The sequence below is a fragment of the Procambarus clarkii genome, chromosome 40 (genome assembly GCF_040958095.1).
Source record: "Procambarus clarkii isolate CNS0578487 chromosome 40, FALCON_Pclarkii_2.0, whole genome shotgun sequence".
In the NCBI taxonomy this organism is placed as follows: Eukaryota; Metazoa; Arthropoda; class Malacostraca; order Decapoda; family Cambaridae; genus Procambarus; species Procambarus clarkii.
This window is the reverse complement of record NC_091189.1, coordinates 34,462,002-34,489,129: the sequence shown is the minus strand read 5'-3', so window position 1 is coordinate 34,489,129 and position 27,128 is coordinate 34,462,002. Positions and strand designations below refer to the sequence as shown.

The window sequence follows — 27,128 nt, the reverse complement described above, 5'->3', positions numbered from 1 at the left end:
TGACTCGATACAATGTTCAGGTAGATTTACTCATAAATTACTGCCTTGTTGCTAAGGTCAATTACCTGTGTAAGAATATTGAATTCCCAAGCCTTTATCCATAGCAGGGAGAATGTTAATTCAGTGACAGATTACGACTATCCAGAAGCTGGACTTTCATCGCGTTATTAAACCAGAGCGCATCACGCTCCTCTATGCCAGGTTGGCTCTTATATATCATTTAATTTCTGGAGAATACACAGTTTGCATGTAGCCCCTGACCTCAAGGTCTGTACGGCAGAGGAAGAGAGAGAGGAGGGGTGAGAGCGGGAGGGAGGGAGAGAGAGGGAGAAGGAGGAGGGAACTATCAAAAGAAAACGCCAAGCCATTACGAATTTATAGTACATGGAAGGGTTCAGGATAAGGATTTTTTGATGGGATGGTCAGGGATTGAACGCCGATCTGCACGAAACCATCCCTCTATCGTCCAGCTCAGTGCTTGGGCAGAGAGAGAGAAACAAAGAGAGGTAGGGAGAGTGAGAGTCTGCATGTTTTTCTGTCATGATGTTAAGAAAAACACCACATGGGAAAGTATATTTATTGTCATATATAGAATGTATTTGCTGGGTTTAACACACAACTCCAAACAGCTCTTGGACGCCCCAGGAGAACACCAGGCATAAACACCTCGGCAATAACACACACACGGAAATGGGTTCGCGGTATTTGCAAAAATATTTATTTTTAATTTTTTACAAATAATATGAAGTAATTAGAACAAGTGATAAATCAAACAAAGAGAGACTGCGTTAAGTGTTGAATGACTTAATCGTCTTAGTTCCTTACGACCGAGTAACAATATTTTTTTTTTTTTTATGGATTTAACACATTTCTGGAAGATGATTAATTAGTTTTTGTACTCACTTGAGATTAAATACATTGAAACACCCCAGTGTTGTACCTAAAAAATATATTTGTACATACTGTAAATTAAAAATAAGCATCCTTGCATAACTGCCGTGTCCTCTGGTACACCCTTGTTTCCACTTCTTATACATATTCCTCTGCTTCCCATATTTACTTTAAATCTTCGCATATTTACTTCTCAATTTTACATATATATTTATAACATTTGCATATTTTTCCAATTTGCATATTCCTTCTCATCTTCGTGCAGTAAGCAGGAGGTGATGCTGACATACCAGGGTTCCATGGTGCAATTTAATAGTAAATCTGGAAAATACTAATTATGAGTTTAATTGGGAATATTTTAAAATTAATTTTTAGAAACATGCAATGCAAGATTTAATGAAGTGCGAAACAGGGATCAAATCTTCTCGAAACTCCTGTATGGCCATGTTTTGTAAATTTGTGTGTGTGTGTATGAATCTATATCTGTGCACTGATGAGTCTGTGCACCTGTTTGTGCACTTCTTAGTGTAAGTTTTTTATCAATTACACTTCTGAAAGTTTTTGCCAGTTAGTAATTATCGTAATTGGATTTCCATGACATTTGTAGGATCCGATTATTTGTTGATGCAAATTTGGCAAATGAGAAGGTTGAATTGTTAATCTTCAGCGGCTATTGTAAACTAAGTTTACCTATTTATCATAAACGTGTTGACTGGACTGATGGATAAGCTTTTAGGTCACTTCAGGTCATAACTGTTAGGACAGTAAACACAGTTTATATATAGTTCTGAGGATTTTTTGTTAATTTAGTTTTAAATTGTTAGTTTGTCCTCGGTAGCTTGAAAGGCTAGTTGTGGAGCCTTATTGAAAAATCTTTACATTTAAAATAACAGTATGGAACCTTGGAGGAGCAATCAAATTTCTAGCAAATTCAGTTCGGAAGCTCACTGTAGCATTTTCACTCTTAAAGTCAGTACGGAGTATTACTGAGATCTTTTCACCCTTGGAAGTTCAGCAGAGTTGATAAGCCAGGTGTTTAGGCACTTATTTTCGCATACAAATATATTAGATTCGAAGGAGTTGGAGGAGATGGAACGGGCCTCAGCATCTCTTCTTGGGGTACCTGAAGACCATGAGGGTGTTCTTGAGGTAGGTGAGATGGTCGACGTTTTTCCGCAGCTTCACCTCTGCGAGCTTATCCGACTCCAGTCCCCGGGCGGCCATCTCCTTCCTGACGTAGTCGTTGGAGCGGCAGTTGACGTGGGAGTGTCCCCCTTGCCCCGGCACCGCCCACGACAACACCACTCCTGTAACAGAGGTCGTGGCAGGTCAAGGAGAAGGTTCATGTACCAGAGATAAAGCAGAGCTCATGTCTGAGGAAAGAAGAGCAACACACATTGTGTTTACAGGGCAACATGTGTGGGGAAGACCCACCAGCACCTGAGCCTTGTGGCAGGTACACAACGGGAGGGCGACTCACCCACGCAGGCGTGCTTGACCAGGTTGTCCAGGAAGTTCTTCTCGCCGGACTCTGGGATGTGTTCTCCCACCTCCAGGCTCATCACCCAGTCGAAGGGACCCCCGAGGGTCGCGGGGTTGGAGAGGTCCGCTGACGCTATCCTCCCGTTGGTGAACTCATCGATGTTCGCCGCTCCATCCCATCCTACACAGGGACACAAAAGGTTTCAAATACAAATATAAATACAAATATTTATTCAGGTAAAGTACATACATACAAGGTGAGATACAAAAGTTGATGGATATATAGATAGAGCTAATACATACAATTCCTAAAGCCACTATTACTCAAAGCGTTTCTGGCAGGAAACAACACATTCAGTTTCAACAAATTCCCTAGTCATTATCAAACCAGTCCCTGTAGGGGGACCTGTAACTAACTTCTGTGACGAACCTTGTAAACAATCACTTGAGTATTGCATTATTCAATATAAAACAAAAAGTTTTTTTGACCTGGCTTCACTGCAACCATTTTGTTTATTGTTATATTGGAAGTCATTCTAACTACCTTAATGTTCTTACAAATCCTGTTATTAACCTTCTGTACTGTATGGCAGGAACAACAGAAAGTTGAATTTCATATTGTGTGAAATAAAATATGTATATAATGATTCAAGTAGCATGCTGAAGCCTTCTTAAAAATATATAATTGTTAAACTCTGCAATTTAGGCCTCAAGTGTTTTTCATCCCTAGTGTAAAGATTCAAACTCGGGAGGGTTAAGTTCAGACAAAAAGCCATAGCATCCGGGTTTTAGCTTTGGCTTAGTATGGGTTGACATAATAGCATAGGTGCTTGAATCATGGAGAGAAATAGGATTGAACACAATGCCATAGATGCTAGATTTAATGAACCTTCCTGGAGGCATCTTACTAATCGAGGGCACTAACAGTTTTCATTATATGGCTTGATAACGTCATTATTAGATATATAAAAGAGTGTTTCAAAACACGAGATAACAGCACGAGACATCGGGATCACTAAATAAGAGAGATCCATTAAAAAGGTGAAAGAATCTGATCGTATCAGTCCACACACGTCAAATGTTTTGAAAGATCAAAAAGGAAAAGTTTAAGTTGGTGTTAGATGACACACAGTTGGATGAAAGAATAAACTTTAAAAAGGGCCTCAAGAAACGGCGAATAGGGGAGATAAAACAGAAGGCAGAATGGAGCAAACGAGATAGAAACGGGCCACATCAGAGACAGTGAAAAAGAAAGACAAAAAAGATGCGAGATAACTTTCCTGCCGATGGCTTGAAGCCTAATATGATATCCAGATAACCCTACCGTTCCATGATTTGATGACTTGTGGGGTACCGGAGAGTCCTGCATGCGTCATTAAAGTCTTGTAATCTTTGTTGATATTTTCAATCTCCACCTTGTTGGGGTGGTTCAGTATGCCCTCTGACCTGCGGAGGAAGCACCTTCCGTAGTTGCCCAGGCCCGCCCCGAGGTCGGCCACGGTGGTGTTGCCGAAGAGCTGCTCCAAGCCCGCGCACAGCTGCGTTGAGGAATTGTGGAACTGAAGTGGACATTTTCATTTATTTTTTTAAATGTTTGACATTGGTTTTATAATAATACATTGAGTCGAGGGACACGCAGCAAGAGTTTATTTATACACGTTAGGCTTTTATCGAGGTTCCTTTCCCCTTCCCCGTTAAGGTTGAATAACTGACCCCGTCCAGGATGCAACCCCACAACAAGCTGACTAACTCCTGAGTACCTGCTTACTGCTAGGTGAACAGATGCATTAAGTTATAGGAAATGAGCCCAACTATTACTGTCCCGCTCAGTTTTTCATACCTTTTAACCACCATGTTTTAGCTATTTTTAAAAGAAATCGTTTAATATTACATACTTTTTATTTAAACTCTAGTTGTACCCAGCCATGCCTTGCTGTTGCTCAGTCTGGTTAAATGGGAATGAAAGAAAAGAGAAAGCGCATGTTTCTAATGTTTAATTTCACAATGCTTGTGGGTATACAATATTTCTTGCTGTTCCATTGTCTGTGGAGATATAGAGATTGTCTGGTTTGCCGACTCTAGAACTCTATACCCTCCCCACCATTCCCCCTTCCCCTGTCCCCTCATCCTCCCCACCATCCCACACTCCTTCGTCATTTTCATCTTCCCCAGCATTCCCCCCTCTCCCATGCCCCTCATCCTCCCCACCATTACCCACTCCCCTGTCCCTTCGTCCTCCCCATCATCCCCATCCCCTCATCCTTCCCTCCATTCCCCCCACCCTCGTACCCTAGTCCTCCCCAGCATCTCCCACTTATCCATCCCCTTGTCCTCCCCACCATTCCCCCCTCCCCCATCCCCTCGTCCTCCCCCACTTCCCTGCCCCTCTTCCTCTCCACTATTCCCCCCCCCCCCCCCACCCTCCCCCTGTACCCTCGTCCTCTCCTCCATTCCCTCACATGAAAAACAGCTTAAAAAAAAAAATGTTTTTACCTGTCACAGGTGTGACATCTATAAGTCACATATAGATAGTCTTTATAAAAACACGCGCGTATTCGAAAGGAATGTTGTGTCAAAATTTCAAGGCAATTAGTGAAGACCTTTCTGAGATTTAAGATTTTGAACAAACATTTACATTTTTATTTATATAGCTTTAAGTTGCTGATGGCAGTACTAAAATTAGTACTAATACCCAGGAGTTGCCAATATACATTCTGGCTATAAAATATTAACAATGATCCTATTAATATATATATATATAATATATATATATAATATATATATATATAATATATATAATATATATATATATATATATATATATATATATATATATATATATATATATATATATATATATATATATATATATAATATAATGTGTGTATATATGTGTATGACACCCTTCTGAGGTCCATGCTGGTGAAGAAACCTGCCATTGGACGACTTTCAGTGGGAGCAAGCAACCCTTCCTGTAAGACTCGGCGGCCTTTGTGTCCGCACAGCCTCCCAAATTGCTCTACCAGCCTTCCTTTCCTCCTCTCACGCATCGCACGACCTCGTCAGAGATATCTTACCTGCAACCCTGAGAGATTTAGCAGGAATACACGATCTTGCTTTCACTGAATGTTCAAATCAGTGGGATGTTCTTGCAGCCCCAGCAACCATTATAGAGCCAATAAAACAACACAAACAGTCCGGCTGGGACCACCCTCTAGTGGAAAAAGTAGCTGATGCCATGCTCAGCGCCGCAACATCAGACAAGGAGAAAGCCCGCCTCAGAGCAGTGCAAGCCCCCCATGCAGGAGACTTCCTCCTGGCAGTACCCATGTCAGCAATGGGCACGCGCCTAGATCCAGAATCCCTTCGTGTAGCAGTGGCCCTCCGCCTTGGTGCCCCAATTCACACTGAATATAAGTGTATTTGCAACAGGGTGGAAGCAGACCAATACGGACTGCATGGGTTGCATTGCGGAAGCACAAAGGGCTGGCTTGCAAGACTGCTACACGAGGTCAATGACATCATCAAGAGAAGCCTCGTCTCAGCTAGGTGCCCAGCGGAGAGAGAACCTCGCATCCTAGGGGTCCAAAACCCGGATTTCCCCGCACTTCGCCCTGATGGCATCACCATATACTCATGGAAGGAGGGTAGACAGTTGGTGTGGGACTACACATGTGTATCCACCCTGGCTGACACCTATGTATACTTCGGAGCTGATCAAGCAGGTGGGGCGGCCAACCACAGGGAAATAGCAAAATCACTCAAGTACAGGCGACTGGAAGATCAATACCTCTTTGTTCCCATAGCGTCTGAGACGCATGGCCCCAGGGGCAAGAGTGCCTTGGGATTTCTCAAGGAATTGGGTTTCAAGCTCATTCACGTGACCAGAGACCAAAGGGCTTCCAGTTTTTTGTTTCAGCACCTCAGTATAGCGATCCAGAGGGGAAATGCTTGCTGCGTCCTCGGTTCCTGTCCGGAACCGGAGGAGCTTCAAGAGATCCATAACCTTTAGGCATTTGTCTTGTATGTTTTGTAACCTTTAAATACACTATATATATGTGTGTGTGTTCTTTGTAAACTGTAGCATTGCAATACTATATATATATATATATATATATATATATATATATATATATATATATATATATATATATATATATATATATATATATATATATATATATATATATATATATATTATTGCAATGCTACAGTTTACAAAGAACACACACACACACACACACACACAAATATATAACAATTAAACAATCAGCGTTCGAAGATCTCGTCCAGCTCCTCGGAGGATGGGTGCGTACCCAGGATACAGCACGCATTTCCCCTCTGAACTGCGACACTGAGGCGCTGGAACAGGAAACTGGCTGCTCGTGGGTCTCTAGTTTTCCCAATGAGTTCCTCACCAACCTCATTTAAAAACTTGAGTGCACATTTACCCCAGGCGCCCAGAGTCTCAGAGCCTATCGGCACGAACCTGTAACAACGTTCTAGGTCTCTGTACTTGTTGATTTTCTGGGTGTCCCTGAAGGTGGCTGCCCCACCTCCCTCCGCTGAGCTGTAACGTAAATAGGTATCAGCCAATGTAGACGCACACGTGTAAGCCCATACAACCTGTTTACCTTCCCTCCATGGCTGCAGGGTGACTCCATCTGGGCGTTTTTGGCTGTTGTCAGGCCTGCACAACTGGGGTTCCCTTTGTGCTGGACACCCAGCTGTAGCCAAACTTCTCTTGATGATGTCATTGACTGCATCGTGTCTGCCAATCTTTCCCTTTGTCTTACGGCAGATGAGACCATGGCTGCCGTATTGGTCTGCCCGTGCATGGCCGCAAACACACCAGTGTTCGGTGGAGATAGGGGCGGCAAGGCGCGGAGCAGGAGCAACACCAATACTTAGGGCCCGATGGTCCAGGCGGGTGCCCAGAGCGGAATTAAGGACTGCCAACAGGAAGTCCCCAGCATGCGGGGCTTGCACAGCTAGGAGACTCACTCTGTCCTTCTGAGAAGCTGCGTCCAGCAATGCTTTGGCGATGTTCTCCACTATGGGGCTATCCCATTTGGCCTGTTTACCGTCGTTTGGAAAAGTTGGTCGGGTATGTGAATTAGGAAGAGTGTCCCACTGATCAGCTCCTTCCACAAATTTGGGATCACGAATCCCAATGGAGTTCTTTATGTATTCTGGTAGTATTTCATTCACTATTTCACTTGTTGCACTGGTCGAGGATAAGAATGCCGGCAATGCTAACTGTGTCGCCTTATGAATACCTATACCCCCCGAGTCTAACTGGGAGCGTTGCTTGGTCCCACTGGTCATCTTGCAGGGAGAGGTTTAACACTTTCATAGTTATTGTCTTTAGGAGCGAGTCGTATTCTGTTAATTTTGGGCTGTCACAGGAAGGAGCACACCTGAGAAAATAGGTAAGTCTGGGCAAGACCAGGCACCTTGTAAGAAGGTACAAAGCATCGTGAGCATCCAAAGCCCCTATTCGCGCCTCCATCCTCCTCAGGTCTTTAAGCTTTTCTTCGAGGACTACCTCAATGGCGTTCGAGCCCAGAGGTGCCCCTAGCAGCACACTGTCGGTGGGAGCGATCACTTGGGCTCCTGGCAATAAGATTCGTACTGCATCTATGATTGGTTGGCAGGATGAGATGATTTCACACTTTGATGGATTTAGTGTAAGGCCTAACTCCTCGCCCTTAGATTTCACTAGCTGAAGATCTCCTAGCAGGGATTCCTGTGTCCCTGCCAGGGTGCCATCGTCCAGGAACCAGATGTTGAATTCGCTGGACAACCTGCTAGTGACCTCCTTAGCTGCCATGCAGAAAGAAAAGGGGCAAGTGGGTCTCCCTGCTGGACACCTTCTGCGGAAACAACTTCACGTTCCCCAAACAACAGTATGGATTCCCTACTATACCCTGCTGAAACGAAGGGAAGTAGACAAGGAAAGCTGGTTTGAACTGCTTCCAGTACCACATCCCTTTTTACCTGGTTGAAGGCATTTTTAAAGTCTAATTTAATTAATGCCTTATTTTCTGGGAGGTGCTTGATATAGCCTCGTGCTGCATGAGCTGCTGCTTCACAGCCATGGGGGACACCAAAACCTAGATGATGGAGTCGAAGCATCGTTGCAGCGTCTATGCTAATTTTTCTGACAGCTGCCCTAGCAACAAGGCGCCGAAGTGTGTTACCCACGGCAATGGGTCTGACTCCACCATCCTTCTTCTTAAAGGCACAAAGGGATGCTCCGAAGAAGAAGGGTTTAATTGTATCTGGGATCAACCCGGAGAGACAGTCGTTGGCAAACTTCGTGATCTCTGACAGTAGTGTCTCGGCATCTTCGCCGAGAACTGGGTTTGTCATCTCCTTGAGGTGCTGAGGTCTTACTCCAATGTATCCCCCTGCTGAGCCTGGTGGAAATGACATGATGGCTTTGTATACTTCTGACGCTTGAAGGAATAGAGGTCCCATGTCTGGGGCATTTGTGTCCCGAGCAGTGGGTTCCCATGGTACTCTGGGAGGGTGCTTCTCTCTCAGTGAGTCGGCAGTTGCAGTATTTCGATTGTTTCTTCACTGGTAAGTAGCTGTGAGAATATGTCTCCCAAGATTCTCCCACAGCTGACTGGAATGGCTCATTGCAGTGCACAGTGCACCGACTTCGTGCACAAGGCCCTATCTCTTAACCCTGGATAGTGACCTGGCATGTTGGGTATCTCCAGAATGCCCACTTAACCAGGAACACTTTCATAATACGGAGGCCGCCGTATGTCCAGGCAGGAAGTAGATACAGGGAGTTAAGCATACTTGCCACAGGGTCAGTGAGTACATTGGCTGGGCCAGCGTGAGAGTAGAGGGGAGACGCCAACGACAGTCTGACCTCTGGGGTCAACCGGCACAATGAAGAATAACAGCTATGACGTGGTCGTGACGTGTTCATGACGTCACCTCTCCTACTGATCATCGAACGTTCAATATGATTGGTTCTCACTCATATGCTGCTATGCTATTGGTCAAATTGTAACTCTCTTTGTGTTGTGTGCCACGAGATGCCCGGCAGCCATTGTAGGGTATTCACGTGAGGGAGACCAAACCCAGAGGACGTGTAGCTGTTCTGTCTATCGGCCAATAGACTGAACACCGTCTATTCCTCACCATCAAGTTAACTCAGCGTCTTGGCGATATACCCCACACTCGCTCAGAATCACGAGTGTGAATATATTGTTCAGAAGCCTAAAGTGACAAAATCACCAGAGGGAAACAGACTGGTATCAGGTAACCCCTGGTGACAAAGATCATTGTGAGTGACCTAGAGTGAACTAAGGCAGTGCCGCCGTCTAAGTAACCTGTGTGTGACTTTACCATAAGTGTACCTGCATGGTACCACAGCCGTCGCCAGCCGCCACTCTGTCCCGAGCATGTACCTCAGTACCTCGAGGTAGCCGCCGCCACCCCTCACTGTACCACGTGACGTCACCACCCTTACTCACCGCCAATGCCAAAAGTGTGTGTGTGTGTCTGTACGCCCTATTGCGAGTACCCTCCGTGTCTACGAACGAAACCAGCTATCAGGCCACCTACAAGTTCTTGCATAAATGTGCCTGAGTGAGTGAGTAAAGAGAGGTACCTTATCTGTAAGTACAAGATCTTGTCATTGTTTTATTGTGTCTGTGTTGATCTGAGGAATCAACCACAGTTCTCACCTTCTCATACCTGTCACAGGTTATAGGTGAATCGACGGTGAATGCGTGTTTATCTGTGTGGTATCACGGCATTACACTCGTCTGTGAATGTGAGTTTCACATACACCACACATTTAGTATTGTGTGTGATTATTATTGTGCATGTTATTGCCTGTCCCATTGACAGTGCCATTGTGTTTATTGCATGTCATCATTACCGAGTATCCGGTTGGAACTCTTGTGATCCCTTTGCATACCGGCAGTTAGGTTACCGTGTTAATGATTGGCTGTCAACTGTGTTAAGTTAGGTGTTTCTCCACGAGTGGATACGAGTCGTTAGCCAGACGTCAAGAGTCTCGCTAATACAACCATAGCCTTTCTGACGCCAATCTAAAGTAAATCAAGCACCCTTTGTATTAGTGGTTAAGTTAGTAAATAAACTACTGTTAAGCTTTATGCGGTGTTTCCATTGAACCACTTCTGAATACTGCAAATCAATTACTCAAGCCTTCAGCTCTAGGTGATCTTCAACACCGAGTTGCCTAATTCACTAAACTATAAATGTGATGAGGACCCTAGGAGTCCCTTAAAGTGTTAAGTCATTGAGGAGATTCCAACGATCAACGTGGAGCAGGACCAGGTGAGGCTTGTCTGAGAAGAGACCCTCAAGGACTCTAACTCGACCTTGCTCCCAGGCCCTGTACGGTTGCTCTCGTATTTTCTATTTTGCTAATTCCGACAGTTTCGTGAAGTGTCTGCCACATGTACATTGGCGACGTACGCATTGCAGTCGTGAAAGCAAAAAAGAAAACCCCCCACAGTAACCTAATTGCCCCTACTATGTTGCCCTCTTCAATTTTCTTGGTCACTTGTGTTCCTAGCTTAAAATTATGATTGGAACTCTTGGGTCTTCCACGACGGTTTTTGCGTTGAGGAGGGATGGGGATCAAATTGTCAGCTCTGGGGAAATTATTTATTGCCCTAGTGACTGATGAGGCTAGTGACTTGCCTCCTCTTGCAGGTACGCCTATGCAAATATTACCAAACAGGAGCAAATTACTTTGATGGTGTCCGCGGCATTAAGATTTTCAGACCGTTCATTCACTTTCCTTAGAAGGTCTGTATATTTCCCTTCTGCTAATGGGTGCGCTGCTTCAGGAATGTGAGGAAGAGTTCTGGTGGTGGATGCTTTGATGGCCCCCAGGAGGTCATCTGATGACATGAAGTTTGCTGGGATGTGTGGGGGTGCCGGGGGGGGGGGGGGAGAGGACCTGTGGGCCTTCTCTCTCTACAGGTTCCGTCCAGTAGTGTGGTTGAGGACTAGAACCGCGCGCACCACCTGCCAGGTGTCACTCAGGTGAGTGGCAGCTGGCAGGTGGCGCGCAGGTGTCTAGTCCTCAAGGGTTTTTGGGGATTTTCCCGGAAGTTTGGCGCGTGTCGGAGGTAATTGGAGCGCGCGGTTCTAGTCCTCGTGGTTTTGGGGAGCTGTGTGTGTGTTTTGGGTGAAGAAAGAGTGAAGCCATGTTGTTGTTGTTGTTGTTGGGGATGTAGGAGAGTATTGCCACCTGTCAGGTGTCGCGCGCATGTGTCTAGTCCTCAAGGGTATTGGGGGGAATTTCCTGGAAGTTTGTCGCATGTCGGGGGTAATTGGAGCGCGCGGTTCTAGTCTTCGTGGTTTTGGGGAGCATTTTCTGTGTGTTTGGGAGTTTGGGATGTAGGAGAGTAAGTGATAGAGTAAGAAAATAGAAGGATGAGAGGAAGGAGTAAATGAATATGTATGTGTGTTTTGCGTAGACTTAATCCTGTGTGCGGATAATAATTTTGTTGATCGTGAGATTGTGTGTAGATTAGAGGAGTGCCAACATAGTCTGTTATGTTGTTTGGGGTGGGGGAGGGATAGGGGAGGGATGGATGGAGGGAAGGGTGAGTGGAGCTTCCCCTCGTCGTCGTGAGACTGCTCTGGGTCATTATGCGGTTAGACAAACCATTTAACTCCCCCTACAGGAAGTGCTAAGTGAGAGAGGATGAGAGAGTAGAGTCCAGCAGGAGGGATGTTACATGGAAAAGCGTTAATTATGTATGTGTGTTTGATGATCGTGAGTAGAGGTTGAGGGGATCCAACATAGTGGATATGATGTTTGGGGAGGGGGGAGGGGGGAGGGAGAGGAGAACCCCCATACCTGAGAGGAACGCCTGGACGTCCATTAGCTTCCCCCTACAGGAAGTCGTAAGTGGGAGAGGAGGGTAAGAGAGAGAGAGAGCACCAGCCTCCTGCGGAAGTGAGCCATTTGGCTTAAAGGGTTTTCGTTGTCTTAAGACCAGACTTGGAGATGTTCATCCCACCACGCTTCCCCATACACTGTGGATTCGATAAGGAGGAGCGAGGTACTTACTCCTGCCGACAGACGGACCCACACCTGTCAGCCATCAATCACTTCTCATTTGACCCGGGTCGTTTCCCTCCCCTCACACACAAACGCGCTGCCAGTTCACTGCTAGTCTTCATCCGCTACACACCCACCATACAGCTCCATGTCATGGAAAGGCGAAGCTCTACAGCCTGCATGAAATGCGGAGTGTTTTATATTCCATCAGCAAATCAACTGTGTCGACTGCAATGCGCTAGCTGTGAAAAACCGCCCCTAGGACATTACGACATCAAATGCAAGCGATGTCAGCAGATTTTCTGTGATAACCGTGAGTGTTATTCTTATTTAATATTCCACAGTTCATTTTATGGCATCCACAGGTGAAATATCGCGTGTAAACTACTATAGTGTGAGAATATTTACTCATTCGGGCTATTACATTCCACACAGTTAAATATGTTCTTTCCAATTTCAGTTTACAAAACCGTGAAGTGTCCTTATTGCTCACCTACCCCGCGAGGAGGTCATCGTCGGAATGAAACTTCACATAAACGTAGGTAGCATATAAAATACACTTCTCGTATCTGTATTTCAACCCGTTGCAAGCGAACAAACATGCATAATAAACATATTTTTTCCCCCATTCACCCGTGCTGAATATCATTTATTCCATTTCAGGTTATAATCCCTACCTCAATCGACGGAGGGAACAGATCGACGCCATCGAGCCTATACCCCATTCCTCACACACTGAGCTAAGGAGAGCAGATCTCACTCGCGGCCACCCCCCGCCCCTTCATAAAGGTCAGCCACGCCGCCAGATGGGGGGCTACGAGACAATATCTCATCCTGTTAACACGATGTTACGGATTCATACTCACTCACCTGCTCAACCCCTTCACCATGACATAAGTAAGTTAATACTGTCTTATTTCAGTCTATTTCCTAAACATATTAATTCCCACTAGTCTGTTCCCTAACCTCATAATATATATATATATATATATATATGCTTTCTAGAGATAATATGTTTTTCTTTTTTTTTTACAGACGACACACCGCTGTGCATAGATTTGACATCCAGCAGCAGCAGCAGTGGCTGTGAGAGTGACACAGCAGGGCAGACAGTGCCCACTTCCGGCTCTCACAGGGAGGGGAGGACTCGTTCACGCGCTCACTCAACCCCCCGTTCCTCCCCCAGCCCCATACCCCAATCAATCAGTGACAGCTACGACAGCAGCAGCAACAGCATCAGCAGCAACAGCATCAGCAGCAGCAGCAGCAGCAGCAGCAGTGGTGAGAACAGTACCATTATCATCACAGACACTGACTCAGACGACCTTGACGCGCCAGCGTCTGTCAATTCGGACTGCTTAGCACCGTCTGGCGTAATAGCTGACCCTGCGGTCTCACCCATTCATGTCGGAGGGGGCGGGTTATCACCACCCCCAACCCCTCCCAGCCCTCTTCCATCACCCCCTCTCTCACCCTCTCCTCCACCTGCCCTAGAAATTCAACCTCGACTACTGGATCGAATTGATAACTATAACGGCAGTTATGTTCGGCTTTCATTCTCCATACCAGAACATGTTAACACCTCCCCGGGACTCTATCTCAGAACATACAGGGATTTTTTCATTAATGAGATACGCGCCCTTTTCTCTCCACAACACCCATCCCTCCTAATTTACCCAGACGTCACTCTAATTGTGCGAAATTTAAATGTACAACAAGACGGGGAGGATAATCTATTGGATCCTATAAATAACGATGGCTTTCCCATACGAGGTGAGGGGCGAAGAATTACTCTCGAGGAAGTAGAAACTCTTATTGATTTTTGGGCTGACGAATTGACCGGGAAAATATCCCAGTACCTGGAAGCGAGGGAAGGGTCCAATGTCTTGGTTGAGCGGCTCACCGGGTTTTACATTAACTGTGGTCAGATTGAACATCCGATAAGATTAGGCTCGCATGTAGACTATCCTGAAGGCTTGCGTGGGAAAAAATTGGTTTTCAATCCAGAGGGAGAGGCTGATATTTGCCTTATGCAGTGTGTTGCCGCTTATAAATGTTTAGCTAAGGGGATGCATCTAGATAATATCCGCGCTAGATCTGTGAATGCTAGTTGGTGTCTCAGACACATGAAATGGCCAGCAGATGTCAATTCTGCAGTAACATTCGAGGATATTCACAAGGTAGAGAAAATGAATAAAGTCAGTATATTCATCTATTCACTAGAAAGAGATGAAAATGCTAGACGACAACAACGACACTACATTACACTAGCTAGGAAGGGAAGAGGGGGATATACAGATGTCATACCATTGCTGATGTTGGAAGCTCAACACTTAGTATTAATTAAGGATTTTAACCAATATGTACGTAATATGCGCAGCAATCCAGAGCGCATCCCAAGTCATCACAGCTTCTGTCACTGTTGTTTGATATCACTCCCAGCAGATAGCATGCAGAGTCATGAAAGTACATGCAAAGTACATCAAACTCTCAAATTCTACCCACCAGAGAGGAAGATTACTTTCCGTAACTATGGACGGGGATATGGTCCTAGTCACACGTGCTTTTATGACTTTGAGTGCATGTTAGACCGCTCGAACCCTAAGGGAATGATAGAAACACGTCACAACGTAGTGGCGTATGCGTACATCATCATTGACAGACAGAAGAATATTGTTGAGAAAGATACTTATTTGGGTAAAGATGCGGCCAACCACTTTGTAACCACGCTAGAAGCGTCATGGGCACGAATCAAGAAGGGGTTAGCATCCTATGAACTTCACATGTCCCAGCAACAGCAGGCACTATTTGAGACAAAAACAGCCTGTGAACTCTGTGATGTACCTTTTAACGGAGAAGATGTAATCAAAGTCCGTCATCACGAACACACAGTAAGATTCCACAATTATCAAGCAGCTTACTGTGATAGATGTAATTTGCAATTTATAAACTCATACAAGTTCCTATACACATTTTCACACAACGCTTCCTATGATTTAGGAGTAATCCTAAACGAGATGAGAGATAGACAAGGGAGTGAAATAGATATATTAGCCAAGGATGGATTTAAATTTATGAAAGTTGATGTGAACAACTTAAGATTTTTGGATAGTTTAGCCCTTCTTAACGGCTCGCTAGGAAGAATAGCCAAGGATCATATTGATAGTGGGAAACCTACCACATTCACTTTGGCTATGTTAAAAGGGGTAAATAAAGCGGCCATCCCAAAACTACTCAAGGGTAAACAATCATTCTGCTATGATTATTTATCCTTTATGTCTGTGTTAGATGAACCACAACTCCCTTCTCGTGATAAGTTTTACAATACACTAAAAGACGAAGAGTTGTCAGAAACAGATTATAAACAAGCCTTAGAAATTTTTGATTTGGCTAAATGTCGTAACATAGGGGAGTATCTGCTCCTTTACCTCAAAGTGGACACAGGTTTGCTAGCTGATGTGTTCACAGTCTGGCGAGACACCATTCTTGCTCTCTACAAATTAGACATTTCACACTACATTTCTTTACCCTCATTTGCTTGGGATGCGTTCTTGCTTAAATCGAAAGTTCAACTTGATGTTGTGTCAGACCCATTGTTATATGATTTACTTCGTCGGAATCTCCGAGGTGGGTTCACCAGTGTGACGAGACAGTACACGAATGTGGAGAACAGGCACACAGGCTTAGATCTAGGGGAAGATAGTAGCTACATCATTTACTTAGATTTTAATAGTCTTTACGGGGCGTGTATGACTGAACTACTCCCTCGGGGCGGGATCCGGAAACTGACACACGATGAGCGTGACGTACTGCTGGAGCAAGGCTTGGAGAATATCCCATGTGACGGGACCAAGGGATATTGGGTGTTGTGTGATACACTGCAGGTCCGACCGGAGGTAGCTAGGTATACAGATGAACTGACCCTTGTTCTTTCCCATACTTGCATTACCGAGGAACACATTTCACCCTACAGTAAGATTATTCTTACAGAAGAAAGTCGTGGGCTGCCTAAAAACAACACTAAATTAATTGCTTCTCATCTTCCTCAGAAAGACTACCTCGTAAGTCTGGACTTGTTACAGTTGCTCATGCGCATTGGATTAGAAGTAGATGTTCACGACATCTACGAATTCGAGCAGGAGAGTTACCTTAAAGACTTCATTGAAACCAATGTTCGTGAATGTGCCAGTACCAAATGCGCGATAAAAAAAGGCTTTCAAACTCGTATCAAACTCTATATATGGAAAGAGTCTCACAGATGTATCTAAATATGGGAACAAACACTATTTGGTCACAGATCGTAGTCATTTCCTGAAACATGCTCGAAACCCATTCTTCAAGCGGAGTCTTTTGTTAAGTAAGGATCGTGTGATATGTACTATCAAGCAGAAGTCTCTCCTAGTCAACACTCCTACCTATCTGGGTTATCATATACTTCAAATTGCTAAGAGGCGACTCTATGAGTTCTGGTATGATGTTGTCAAACCTGCGTATGGGGATAAAGCGAGTCTGTTATATACAGACACAGACTCTTTCATCATTGAACTGGACTGTCAGGATGAGTTTGAAGAGTTGAATAAGTCTCCTCTCTTCGACTGTATGGATTTTAGTAATTTTAATGACACACATCCATCCTACTCTAAAGCGCGAGAAGGTGAACTAGGATTGCTCAAGTATGAAATAGGCTCTAAGATTATTAACCAGTTAATTGCTCTCAGACCTAAAACATATTCGTTCACCACACATGATGGGGAGCACACTTGCAAGTGTAAGGGCGTACCATACCATCTACAAGAGAAACTCTCACATGACTCATTTCAACACACTCTTGAAACAAACACTTCAATCAGGTATGTGTCGAGATCTATACGCAACGTGCAAGGAAAGATTTGTACATGTCGCAGTACCTGCAGAGGATTGCCGGCATTTGACGATAAACGCTACATTTTAAGCCCCACACAGTCCCTAGCGTATGGTCATCCTGATATTCCCAATAACAATGATGATGATGAGATGGATGTAGAAGTGAGAGAGGAGGAGGAGGAGCTGGAAGAAGTGTTTATGGAGGAGGAGGAAGTAGAGCAAGCACAGGGACTCTACCCAATATTCCGCCCCTGGAGCAAACGCGATGCTACAGCTCAGAAACTATTCAACCCTCGCTAGATTTTATGTTGTACAATTGTTAGGTAGTATTAAGATGGATGCCCCATATGACTAGAACTTTTTATACTAAATGAATAGGATGTTTAATATTATTGTTTGTGAACTGTAAGAACTATGATTAGTTTTAAAATAGGATGTTTAATATTATTGTTTGTGAACTGTAAGAACTATGTTTAGTTTTAAAAATGATGTTGTTGTACATAAAATATGTGAATAAACATCTGTAAATGACTATGTTTGTATAAATACCACCTCAGTTCCTTAGTTTTTAGCAGTCTTAACGAAGCATTAATCATGGACAGTCCCTATGATATAATCCATGCGGAACATCTAGATATTTTCAGAGAACCATCTCGTGTTATTATTGATGGTTATTCAAACAGCGGAAAATCCTACTTGTGCGGTAAACTTGTAAGGAAGTATCAACACAAGTTCTCCTCAATAATCATATGCGGAGGAGGTTACTCTGAATTACGATCAGATCCACAAATTAAAGGGAAGCTGATCGAGCATTCAACCATTATTGATCCTGTGGAAGAGCGAGTAGATAATGACTCGCATATCTTAGTAATCTATGATGACCTTTTTACAGAGTCTGCGAATTCAAAAATCGTATCAGACATGTTTACTAGGGGCAGACATTTCACGGTTTCCGTCATATTGATTACTCAAAATATATTTTTTCCTGGTAAATATTCGAGGAATATTAGTTTAAATGCTTCTCATTTCATATTGGTTAAATCACGAGACCTGTCACAAATTGAAACACTCGGACGACAAATATTTGGGAAAGTGGATTCAAAGAAATTTGTAGAGTTATATAAGCAAGTTATTAGCCAACCCTACGGCTATTTGCTAGTAGATCTGGGCTCGAACACTCCATCTACGATAACATTACGCGGTAATATTGTTCACGAACCGCCCTATGAGATAGTTTACCAATGGTGAGCAAGAAAGATGTACTGGAACGAGTATATAACGACCTCTCATCTAGCGGAGGGCTTGGAGGGGTACAGAGATTGTATAAGGCCGCCAAATTAATTAACTCTAGTATAACTCTAGCCGATGTAAAGGACTATCTGAAAAGCTCTGACTCCTATACGTTGCATTATTTACAACCGCATAAATTCCCTCGGCGTCGGGTGTTAAGCCCTAAACCACGACTATTTCAAGCTATAGACTTGGCCGAGATGAGTTTATTGGACAAACATAATGACGGAGTGAAATATTTACTCGTATGTGTAGATATTTTCTCCAGGTACGCCCAAGTAGTACCCCTACGCGCCAAGGATGGGAAAAGCACCAGTAATGCTCTAGCTTTAATTCTAGATTCACCTCATTCTCAGGGAGTGCGCAAAATTAATTCTGATCGAGGTGGAGAATTTTATAACGCCACTATGAAAAAAATGCTGGCAGCAAGGAAAGTACAGTTATATAGTGTATTTTCTCAGGAGACTAAAGCTTCAATCGCTGAGCGGTTCATACGTACTTTAAAAGGTAAACTTTACAAGTTTATGACGGCGCACAACACTTTAAAATACATGCAGGCTCTACCAGATATTGTGAAAACATATAATTTAACCCCACACAGAGGATTGAAGGGGAAGACACCTGCGGAGGTGCACGCTCGATCCTCGCCCAGCGAACACGCCAAACAATTTGATTTAATGTATAAAAGCCCGAGCAAATCAAAGAGAGCTGTCATTCCTCGATTGAGTGTTGGTGATACAGTACGCATCACTCTATCTGATCGCATTTCCAAGTTTAAGAAAGGGTTTAAGCAGCAGAACACCCGAGAGATCTTTACAGTTACACGTAGTGATCGGAGACAACACATCCCTTTATACTTTCTAAAAGATCTGAATGGGGAAGAAATTGATGGTGGCTTCTATAAACAAGAATTAACACCAACACATTTGTCTCAAACCTTTAATATTGAGAAGGTATTGGGACAACGCAGAGTCTCTGGCAAACTCCAGTATAAAGTTAGGTACGCAGGTTATGATCGATCATTCGATCAATGGATTGATGCTGCTGAGATATTACATTTATAATGAAGAAGCCCTTAGTTTATAAATACAAGGAATTGATCCAACTATTATCAAAACTTCAGTATTCCTCGAGAAAGCAGTTGATTGAAAAATTGAAGAAACCACATATAAATTGTTTATCAGAAATTTTTAATAATTTAAAAAAAAAAAAAAATTGCCCGTGCCTGACAAGGTCGTTAAAAAGTTGAAAAAATATAAATTGCTTATTCGGTCACTAGCCTGTAAGAAACCTTCTGTGTCAACTAAGAAACGGATATTAACCAGCAAACGAGGAGGCAGTATTTTATCCATTATTTTACCAATTGCAGCTAGATTAATTACACGGTTGTTCAGTAAGTAAGTAAAATGAAAGCCTTTTATCTCATACCGCGTAAAATAGTGGACAACCGGAAAGCTGCACACAGCCCTGCTTACCCCACTGTGAAAGCTGTTGCTCGTCATCTTACTGTCAAACCACCCCCTCCTCCTCAGTTGCATACCAACCCTTCCATAAAACATTTAATAGATTTGAAGTTGAAAGTGCGAGATCACGAATATGCGAGATCCTTGCTAAACCATTATGATGCTACTGGAATCGTTCGTTGGGATCTGAATGGAAATGTATTGGCTCCAGTATCTGGCATACATATAATTAATGACATTATACATAAAATGACTGTGCTTAAATCTGTTTTTTTACCGGATAAACTCCCCATTGCTCAACTGTTTTTCACACTAACATCTACATCACGAGATTTATTCCGTAATACTACGGCAAGCAGTCGAGTGTATGAGCCTCCATCTGTTAAGAGAAAGGCGACTGTCAAGATTGATCCTCACAGTAAAAGGAATGCTTCCTGGATCGTATATTAACAGGTGAGTGTATATAAATGAGCGTGTAATGTGTAGCTGGTCTTACTAGGCAAAAAGCAGTCTAAGGAGATAGAGCGATGGACACTCACGTGATATACGCCACCAGCGTATCAGATACGCAATTATTCCCCAATAACATCCCCGCATCTTTCCAAAATCGATTGTTTAACCAGCTAGAATTAGATCCCAGGAGGAGTTATGAAATGTGTCTACAAAAATTACTCCTCCCCACTTCACATTACGTTATTAAGCGTGATAATCCCGAGGCATATATACGTGTAGGCGTTACGTATGAGAAAGTGAGCGAGGGGAAATACATGCATTCAAAGCATTTATTATCATCTGATGTTTTAGCCGGAACTATAAAAGAAATAAATACCACGATTAATACAGAAATAGAGGTCATATTTTCAAGTAATGCTAAACTGAGTTTTTTAGGAAAGTCATTAAAACAATTTTCAGCTAAATATGGAACGCATTTTATTAAATATGATTCTTCCTCCAATCGAAACAAGTTCACTACTGTGATTAGTGATGAGAATATTAGCTCTGCAACGGGGCATAAAAACATCAGTAGAGTTACATTATCATTTGGAACCGCTTTTGGGAAAGTGTTGGGCGTAGTTCCAGAAATAGAATATGACATATTCGCAAAACGTCAGTACGCCTCGAGTGTAGTTAACACATGTCTATTCCCGCTAATGCCTAGAGGAGGAGTTGATATTCTGTGTGTTTATTGCGATAGAATCTCTTCTACTAGATATGGAAACCAGTCTGTAAATATTTTGGATGTAATCTCCCTAAATGGAAGTGATAACAGCAACAATAAAAAACTATATGTGCGTCTTAACACTAACATGATAGACAGCGTCAGCATCACTATTAGGGATCAAGATGGTAACCCAATACATTTCGATGAACGTGGGTGCTCCATAGCAGTCTTGCATGTACGCCCCGTTGCAGGAGGTATATAACACCAATGCTTTCCCGCCACTCCTCATTCGTCTGAAACAAGCGGAGAAATGCGTGTCCACTTTATTCCCCCCTCTGTTGAGGAATTATACATTCTGTTAACCCCTCCTAGAGGTGGTGGGACTGATGATATACGGATTTTCAACAGCAGTAGACGTTATACGCGAGGAGGAGGAATATTTTCCTTTTTAAGCGGGATAGCGCGTCGAGCAGCGTCCTTTATCATGAGGACTCTGGCCCCGGCTGCGCTTAGCTTGGGGCAGAACGTACTAGACGACATTAATAATGACAAACAAACTTTCAAACAATCTCTTAAGAAACGCGGAATTGAAACATTGAAAGGAGTGGGGAAGCAAATGATAGGCGGAAGAGTGCAGAAAAAGAATAAACAAACAAAAAAATTAGTAAACATCAAACGTTTTACTAAAGCGAAATATAATGATGTGTTGTCATAACTTCTTCTCACTCGGTTGGTGTTGTCTAAAGCGCGAACATGGCCGGATATAACGCTCTGGGCCTCCAGGTGCCATTAGAACATTATACAGCTGCTGTTAGTGAAGCCTTACCTAAAGTATTTTCCCCTCGATTGGTAGAATCAACAATTGCCAGCAGACAAACGGTGGATGTATTACCTGTGAATTCTGGGGTCAATAATAAGTTTACAGACACTTATCTGGAATTCATCATCAAGGGAGTGAATGGCCAACTGGTGGATTTATCATCTATAGCTTTGGAGTTGTCTATTGATCTAACCGAAGAAGATGGAATAACGCCTTTAGGAGACGCTAAAAACGCATCGTTGGTGAATGGATTATCGCAAACTCTATTCAAATCCGCTATTGTGTATTTAAACGAAACAGTAGTTGAAACCAGCTCATTATTCTCATTCTGGTCATACGTAAAGTTATTATCTACGATTTCTGGGTGTAAGGCTAACCGCTATGATAAACTGTCACAGTTTTTTAACCGAGTCGATCCTGGTAAAATTGAAGCTGGTTATTTCACTAACGCCTCGGCTGGTGAGAAGCAGAGGATGACTGATATGAAAACGAGTGGCGTGAATACTTGTTTTAAACTAATGCTGGATGTCACATCCGTTAGTGAATACGTTTTGGATAATGTGGACATCAGGGTGCGGCTCGAACTTCAACCTGATAAGTGGCTTATACTCAGCGATAATGAACACGCTAATTTTAAATATAATATCAAGTCTACACGTCTATGGGTGGATCGGGTATTGCCATACCCTGAAGGATTAGTAGCCATTAATAAAGCCATGGTGCAGAACAACTCTCCTATTACGTATACTTTTAATAAAACTTTATACAAAACATATATATTGGGCACAGGTCAGCGCTCTATAACAATGGACCAGCCGTGGGGGACTGTTATACCAGAACATTTATATATGATCATCCTTGATATGGAGGCGGTGTCTGGTGCATATAATCGCAACCCGCTTTATTTGGAAAACTGCGAGCTTAGTAAAGTATTAATATCGCAGAATAGCACTAATATTGTCAATATTGGGTGTGACTTCCCTCATAACTGCGCCAAGTTGTATTACACAGCATTACAAGCCTTAGGCTTCGATAAAGACAATATATTATCTTATGACACATATGTGAATGGTGGAACCATACTGGCCTTAAATTTACAACCCGAGGATATAGATGACACCATACCGATTGAAAAAAGTGGTAATCTGAGGATCGCTTTGGAATTTAAACGCGGAGTGGCTAGAAATAAAGTCATTCTAGTTTATGGGTCTACAACAGGTGTGATCAGCATTAACGCGGATCGTCGCGTTATTTGCGATACGCGAGGATAAAATACTAATATGAATTGTTTGGAAATAAATGAGGCTATCAGAAGTAATTTAGGTGATAAGGTAGACTATCTAGGATGTTTCCTAGCTGATGACGTACGGAAAATATGGATAAAAATACATAAAAAAAAACCTGTGGTGTTCATAATGAACACTCTGGAGTCGGGTTCTCGTAATAAAATGGGCCATTGGATAACATTCTATGTAAATAAGGATGAAGGTAGAAGCGAGATAGTTATACTAGACAGCTATGCCAATACTGCAATAGGATCTTATTCAAGATATTTCGAAGAGTTTATGTCTTACTTCCAAGACTATACCCTATATATTATGAAGAAAAGGATTCAATCCTTGAATAGTTACTTCTGTGGGAATTACGCCGTTTATTTTGCATATCATTTTTGCAGACTAGGCTTAGAGGCCGCCCTGCTTCACTTTGATGAAGCGTTTAAATATGGTCAATTTCGCAAGAATGATGAAAAAGTGTTGAAATTCAATTACGCTCAGATGAAAATGCCTGTGTGTAAGCAAACATTCTGCTTAAACGGTAGTGATGCTGAGTGTGAAACGCTGTGTGACGAAGTTGGCTAGGATGATGGTGCGGTGAGTTTATACTTTATGTTAGGATTGAATGATGAACATATTAATGTCTGTATTTATGTTTACAACATTGACAACAACAACAAAACTTATAACCTTTTCCCCTTTCTACAGATTGACTGATTGACTAGCGTGTCGGGAAGGTTCGTTGGAGTGGATGAATGACTCCCAATCGGTCTGTCTACTACCTAAACCCTTTCTACAGATTGACTGGTTGACTAGCATGGTGGGAAGGTCCGCTGGACTGAATGAAAGCCTTTCTCCATCTGTCTGCTAGCTAAACCACCAAGAAGAAGTCTTATTATTATTATTATTATTATTATCGTTGTAAATCGCTTAAGTGTTAAATAAAGAAATAAATTTATATATAATGTGTTTACTTTTCCCTCGTTTATTGCTCTCACCATGTTGGTCACGTTACGATATAGCTTACACATATTAACAGAAATAATACTAAAAGAGGTTTGCATGGAACAATGGTTGATGGTATGGGAGCGGGTGGGGATGAGGGGTGGGAGTGATTGATGGTTGGCAGGTGAGGGTCTGCCGGTGAGGATCCCTGCTGGCGGAGTATGTACCTCGCTCCCCTCCTTACCGGAATCGCAGTGTATGGGGACCCGCCGTGGGATGAACATCTCCAAGTCTGGTCTTAAGACAACGAAATGCTTTTAAGGTAAATGGGTCACACACATCCTTCCTGCTGGAGTCTATTCTCTCATCCTCTCACACTTAGGACTTCCTGTAGGGGGCGTTAATGGTTTGTCTAACCGCATAATGACCCAGAGCAGTCTCACGACGACGAGGGGAAGCTCCACTCACCCTTCCCTCCATCCATCCCTCCTCTATCCCTCCCACACCCCAAACAACATAAAAGACTATGTTTTGCATCTACACTCTATCTCTACTGACTCACGATCATCAAAATTATTATCCTCACACAGGATTAAGTCTACGCAAAACACACATACATATTCATTTACTCCTTCCTCTCATCCTTCTATTTTCTTACTCTATCACTTACTCTCCTACATCCCAAACACCCAAACACACAGAAAATGCTCCCCAAAACCACGAGGACTAGAACCGCGCACTCCAATTACCCCCGACACGCGACAAACTTCCGGGAAATTCCCCCCAATACCCTTGAGGACTAGACACATGCGCGCGACACCTGACAGGTGGCAATACTCTCCTACATCCCCAACAACAACAACAACAACATGGCTTCACTCTTTCTTCACCCAAAACACACACACAGCTCCCCAAAACCACGAGGACTAGAACCGCGCGCTCCAATTACCTCCGACACGCGCCAAACTTCCGGGAAAATCCCCAAAAACCCTTGAGGACTAGACACCTGCGCGCCACCTGCCAGCTGCCACTCACCTGAGTGACACCTGGCAGGTGGTGCGCGCGGTTCTAGTCCTCAACCACACTACTCCGTCCATGATCCCTCACAGCCATTGTGCTGATGTAGGGTTCCATCGTTTCTAAGGCTGTGAGATTCGTCACAAACCCGACATGTTCCTCTGGGTCTGGGTCTCCCTCTGGGTGTGCCTCTAGGTGCATTGTTCCCAGGACCGTGTTCTTGACTGAGGGGTTCCTGGTTAGTCCCCTCCGTCCCCCGGGCGGGCTGTGACATCAGCGTGGCGTGGGAGGGTGGACACAGGTGGTGGCAGCGTTAGCTGTCCCTCGCTCTCACCACTCATGTGGGTACTTGTGTCTCCCTCCCTTTTGGGAAAAACCTGAATGCTTGCTGTGACCTGTGCCATATCTGGGTGCATGGAGGGTAACACATCTCTGCCACAAGCATTGTGTGGGCGGTGAATAGGTGGGTGGGAGACGCCTAGACGCAGGGTGGGATGGCAGGAGGTAAAGTGGTGTGGTGAGGCCGGCGGGCGGGGAGGAGGTGGGGGTTGACCGGACACCGCTCGCCTTGAGGGGAGACGGGGGAGGGGGGGGGGTCTGGGCGACACTTAAACACTTGTACAATATCCTTGTATATCACTGCACAATGGTGAATGAATCATACACTTGTAGTCTGACACACTGTGAGCTCCATTAACACTAAACATGATTGCTAATTTCTATTTGACCCGTGGTCAAATAACCTACAGGTGTGTGTGTGTATATATATATACACACACACCCCTGATATATATATATATATATATATATATATATATATATATATATATATATATATATATCCATTTATATATATATATATATATATATATATATATATATATATATATATATATATATGTCGTACCAAGTAGCGAGAACGCACTCGTCAGCCTACTATGCAAGTCCAAATTTGCCTAATAAGCCAAGTTTTCCTGAATTAATATATTTTCTCTAATTTTTTTCTTATGAAAAGATAAAGCTACCCATTTCATTATGTATGAGGTCAATTATTTTTTATTGTAGTTAAATTTTACGTAGATATATGACCGAACCTAACCAACCCTACCTAACCTAACCTAACCTATCTTTATAGGTTAGGTTAGGTTAGGTAGCCGAAAAAGTTAGGTTAGGTTAGGTTAGGTAGGTTAGGTCGTCGAAAAACAATTAATTCATGAAAACTTGGCTTATTAGGCAAATCGGGCCTTGCATAGTAGGCTGAGAAGTGCGTTCTGGCTACTAGGTACGACATATATATATATATATATATATATATATATATATATATATATATATATATATATATATATATATATATATATATATATATATATATATATATGTCGTACCTAGTAGCCAGAACGCACTTCTCATCCTATTATGCAAGGCTCGATTTGCCTAATAAGCCAAATTTTCTTGAATTAATATATTTTCTCTATTTTTTTCTTATTAAATGATAAAGTTACCCATTTCATTATGTATGAGAGCAATTGCTTCTTATTGGAGTTAAAATTTACATAGATATATGACCGAACCTAACTAACCCTACCTAACCTAACCTATCTTTATAGGTTAGGTTAGCTTAGGCAGCCGAAAAAGTTAGGTTTGGTTAGGTAGGTTAGGTAGTCGAAAAAACATTAATTCATGAAAACTTGGCTTATTAGGCAAATCAGGCCTTGTATAGTAGGCTGAGAAGAGAGTTCTGGCTACTAGGTACGACATATATATATATATATATATATATATATATATATATATATATATATATATATATATATATATGTCGTACCTAGTAGCCAGAACTCAC

At 43.0% G+C, this 27,128-nt stretch overlaps 1 protein-coding gene across 2 annotated transcripts in view; it reads right to left on the bottom strand.

The window, feature by feature from the left end:
• Window positions 1–563: 563 nt before the first annotated feature.
• The window catches only part of LOC123758112 (uncharacterized), a 135,738-nt gene continuing 109,173 nt past the window's right edge, over window positions 564–27,128 (bottom strand). For both annotated transcript variants that reach the window (XM_045742296.2, XM_045742297.2), the window contains 3 exons: window positions 3,698–3,911; window positions 2,372–2,554; window positions 564–2,198 (listed from right to left, as the gene is read on the bottom strand). In XM_045742296.2, coding sequence (XP_045598252.1) covers window positions 1,993–2,198; window positions 2,372–2,554; window positions 3,698–3,911 — 603 coding nt within the window. In that variant the 3' untranslated portion in view covers window positions 564–1,992. The remainder of the gene's footprint in view (window positions 2,199–2,371; window positions 2,555–3,697; window positions 3,912–27,128) is intronic.